General features: G+C 51.4%; 1 protein-coding gene across 1 annotated transcript; it reads left to right on the top strand.

Moving 5' to 3' along the window:
* The first annotated feature begins 133 nt into the window (after positions 1-133).
* Positions 134-2,779, top strand: LOC138351877 (uncharacterized). Its single transcript, XM_069303889.1, has 2 exons — positions 134-153; positions 880-2,779. Exons 1-2 carry the CDS (start codon positions 134-136, stop codon positions 2,777-2,779), a joined length of 1,920 nt encoding a protein of 639 aa, XP_069159990.1.
* The last annotated feature ends 2,121 nt before the right edge of the window (positions 2,780-4,900 follow it).

The following is a 4,900-nucleotide window of genomic DNA, read 5'->3' as shown; positions in this document are numbered from 1 at the left end:
CTAAGTTGAAGGCACGGATGAGAGGAAGAATTTCATTAACTGTAGACAAGCCAAGGGATGAAACAGAGGATATTATTGGCAGAAACAAAGCCGCGCGAAGAGACGAGGGCGGGGCCTGTCCACATTCTTTAGCATGGTTCCAGGCACAGCGAGGTGCGGACGTCGTCCATCCTGAAATCAGTTACTTTGCTCATTGACCTCTCAAAGATCAACATAACTATGCTGGGGTCCACTGGACCACATAGCTGGTGTTACAGGAGCAGGACCCTCGTGGTCATTACCGTGACCATCACTCTCTTGGTTGTTAGTGTGTTATGGGACCACAAACTTTAACCCTTCCAAGAAAATACTATCTGGACATCAGGACAACACTAGCCATCAAGACAACACTGCCTGGCAATTACGACAATACTATCTGGCCATCAGGACAACACTGGTCATCAGGTAAACATTATCTGGACATCAAGACAACACTATCTGGCCCATCAGGACAACACTATCTGGCAATTACGACAACACTATCTGGCCATCAGGACAACACTATCTGGCCATCAAGACAACACTGGTCATCAGGACAACAGTGTCTTGCCATCAAGACAACACTGACCATCAGGACAACACTGGCCATCAGGACAACATTGGCCATCAGGACAACACTGGCCATCAGGACAACACTGGCCATCAGGACAACACTGTCTGGCCATCTGAACAACACTGGCCATCAGTACAACACTGTCTGGCCATTAGGAAAACACTGTCTGGCCATCTGAGCAACACTGTCTGGCCATCAGAACAACACTGTCTGGCCATCAGAACAACACTGTCTGGCCATTAGGAAAACACTGTCTAGCCATCTGAGCAACACTGGCTGGCCATCAGAACAACAGTGGCCATCAGGACAACACTGGCCATCAGGACAACACTGGTCATCAGAACAACACTGGCCATCAGGACAACATTGGCCATCAGAACAACACTGGCCATCAGGACAACACTGGCCATCAGGACAACACTGGCCATCAGGACAACAGTGGCCATCAGGACAACAGTGGCCATCAGGACAACACTGGCCATCAGGACAACTCTGGCCATCAGGACAACACTGGCCATCAGAACAACACTGGCCATCAGGACAACACTGGCTATCAGGACAACACTGGCCATCAGGACAACACTGGCCATCAGGACAACACTGGCCATCAGGACAACACTGGCCATCAGAACAACACTGGCCATCAGAACAACACTGGCCATCAGGACAACACTGGCCATCAGGACAACACTGGCCATCAGGACTACACTGGCCATCAGGACAACACTGGCCATCAGGACAACACTGGCCATCAGGACAACACTGGCCATCTGGACAACACTGGCCATCAGGACAACACTGGCCATCAGGACTATACTGGCCATCAGGACAACACTGGCCATCAGGACAACACTGGCCATCAGGACAACACTGGCCATCAGGACTATACTGGCCATCAGGACAACACTGGCCATCAGGACAACACTGGCCATCAGAACAACACTGGCCATCAGAACAACACTGGCCATCAGGACTACACTGGCCATCAGGACAACACTGGCCATCAGGACTACACTGGCCATCAGGACAACACTGGCCATCAGGACAACACTGGCCATCAGGACAACACTGGCCATCTGGACAACACTGGCCATCAGGACAACACTGGCCATCAGGACTATACTGGCCATCAGGACAACACTGGCCATCAGGACAACACTGGCCATCTGGACAACACTGGCCATCAGGACAACACTGGCCATCAGGACTATACTGGCCATCAGGACAACACTGGCCATCAGGACAACACTGGCCATCAGGACAACACTGGCCATCAGGACTACACTGGCCATCAGGACAACACTGGCCATCAGGACAACACTGGCCATCTGGACAACACTGGCCATCAGGACAACACTGGCCCTCTGGACAACACTGGCCATCAGGACAACACTGGCCATCAGGACTACACTGGCCTTCAGGACAACACTGGCCATCAGGACAACACTGGCCATCTGGACAACACTGGCCATCAGGACAACACTGGCCATCAGGACAACACTGGCCATCAGGACAACACTGGCCATCAGGACAACACTGGCCATCAGAACAACACTGGCCATCAGGACAACACTGGCCATCAGGACAACACTGGCCATCAGGACAACACTATCCATCTGGACAACACTGGCCATCAGGACAACACTGGCCATCAGGACAACACTGGCCATCAGGACAACACTGGCCATCAGGACAATACTGGCCATCAGAACAACACTGGCCATCAGGACAACACTGGCCATCAGAACAACACTGGCCATCAGGACAACACTGGCCATCAGGACAACACTGGCCATCAGAACAACACTGGCCATCAGGACAACACTGGCCATCAGAACAACACTGGCCATCAGGACAACACTGGCCATCAGAACAACACTGGCCATCAGGACAACACTGGCCATCAGAACAACACTGGCCATCAGAACAACACTGGCCATCAGGACAACACTGGCCATCAGAACAACACTGGCCATCAGGACAACACTGGCCATCAGAACAACACTGGCCATCAGAACAACACTGGCCATCAGAACAACACTGGCCATCAGGACAACACTGGCCATCAGAACAACACTGGCCATCAGAACAACACTGGCCATCAGGACAACACTGGCCATCAGGACAACACTGGCCATCAGGACAACAAGGACCACCAGTTGTCTCGTTAATAACTACAACAGTTAGTGGCTGTATCTTGCAATACAGAAGTAGTTCGACCGTCCATCGTTCCCTTCCGTTGGTAATTCCCCGTTAGCTCTCGTTATTGGTCCCTCTCCGCCTCCTCCCCTCCTGCTGTTATCCCCTGTTATGGCTCTTCCTTCCTTTATCACCCTTCCCGTTCCCATTCCCACGGCCTTAATTACCTTCAGAGTAATCACTCCACCGTTAATGACCCGTCATTAACGACCCGCCGTTGGTTCTTGCCGTTGGTTCTTGGGCGTGACTGAAGGGGAGGACCCTGGGGGGGGGGGGATCGATGGCTTGTCCTGCGCTAATGCTGTTATGACAACTTGGCAACTGTGCCAAGGGCAGGACAAGCAAGCTGTTACCTCAAGCACAGGTTATCCTGAAGTTATCTTGAAGTTATTTTGAGGTTATCTTGAGATGATTTCGTGGCTTAGCGTCCCCCCGGCCCGGTTCTCGACCAGGCCTCCTTTTTGTTACACATCCCCAGGAAGCAGCCCGTAGCAGCTAACTACCTATTTACTTCAAGATGAACAGACGCATCAGGGTAAAAGAAAATCTGCCCCCATTTGTTTCCGCCTTCACTGGGGATCGAGCCCGGATCCTTAGGACAACGAATCCCGAGCGCTGTTCACTCAACCGTCAGGCCCCTTTAGGTCAGCATAGGGTAATTACGATGGAGATTCCTGTTAATGTAACTACTGACTGTCAGAGCTCTAGTTAATAGTCTGATCCATCTCTTAACTTTAAATATCTCTATAAACCTTCTGCATATCCTATCTGCTTGCTGTGCCGGATTATCCGGTTATCCGGCGAGGTGCGGGTCGATCCGGTGTTCGGTTTATCCGGCTACCTAAATGTGGAGCCATAGGGGCCATCCCCGGCCCGCCTATGATAACCCACACACTGCCTATATGTATTCCTGGGGGGCTGGAGACTAATATCAGTTAATACGACACTGCTAGTCCTCGTGGGAGTCGTCATTGGGGTCGACCCCCTTATACGGGGAGCAATGGGACTTACCAGGACCCACCTATGACAGTCCCATACCCCAATAATGTGAGTGATCATATATCTGCACAAAACTTAAATTGTTGCATCAGAATGTTAAGATCTGTGCGTCACTATTCATAGTCATCTTCAGACAACAAAATTTATAAATAAATGTTGAGAAGAAAAGAAATAGGCAATAAATTTAGGGAATTAAAGAAATTGGTAATAAATGCAGGTGAATAGGTGAAATAAATACAGGGAATAAGATAAATATATATAATAAATGTAGGGAATATAAGAAATAGGTTAATAATGCACGGAATAAGAGAAATAGGGTACTGGGATTTATTTTGAGAATCATTACCATGAACATGTCTAAACTACAGCTTCATCTGGCTCTCGTCGTTATATTATGGTTCATGACAGCACAGGAGCCGGATGAGCTCTGCCGTACCATAGGAGCCGGATGAGCTCTGCCGTACCATAGGAGCCGGATGAGCTCTGCCGTACCATAGGAGCCGGATGAGCTCTGCCGTACCATAGGAGCCGGATGAGCTCTGCCGTACCATAGGAGCCGGATGAGCTCTGCCGTACCATAGGAGGCGGATGAGCTCTGCCGTACCATAGGAGCCGGATGAGCTCTGCCGTACCATAGGAGCCGGATGAGCTCTGCCGTACCATAGGAGCCGGATGAGCTCTGCCGTACCATAGGAGCCGGATGAGCTCTGCCGTACCATAGGAGCCGGATGAGCTCTGCCGTACCATAGGAGCCGGATGAGCTCTGCCGTACCATAGGAGCCGGATGAGCTCTGCCGTAACATAAGAGCCGGATGAGCTCTGCCGTAACATAAGAGCCGGATGAGCTCTGCCGTACCATAGGAGCCGGATGAGCTCTGCCGTACCATAGGAGCCGGATGAGCTCTGCCGTACCATAGGAGCCGGATGAGCTCTGCCGTACCATAGGAGCCGGATGAGCTCTGCCGTACCATAGGAGGCGGATGAGCTCTGCCGTACCATAGGAGCCGGATGAGCTCTGCCGTAACATAAGAGCCGGATGAGCTCTGCCGTACCATAGGAGCCGGATGAGCTCTGCCGTACCATAGGAGCCGGATGAGCTCTGCCGTACCA

This window comes from Procambarus clarkii, chromosome 5, assembly GCF_040958095.1.
Source record: "Procambarus clarkii isolate CNS0578487 chromosome 5, FALCON_Pclarkii_2.0, whole genome shotgun sequence".
Classification (NCBI taxonomy): domain Eukaryota; kingdom Metazoa; phylum Arthropoda; class Malacostraca; order Decapoda; family Cambaridae; genus Procambarus; species Procambarus clarkii.
This window is presented reverse-complemented; position numbering and strand designations above follow the sequence as displayed.

Excerpts from the sequence above, each read along its gene's own strand:
- LOC138351877 (XM_069303889.1), top strand. The coding sequence starts at position 134 with ATGGTTCCAGGCACAGCGAG. Across the intron at positions 154-879 it reads ATGGTTCCAGGCACAGCGAG|AACAACAGTGGCCATCAGGA; the intron begins GTGCGGACGTCG and ends GCTGGCCATCAG.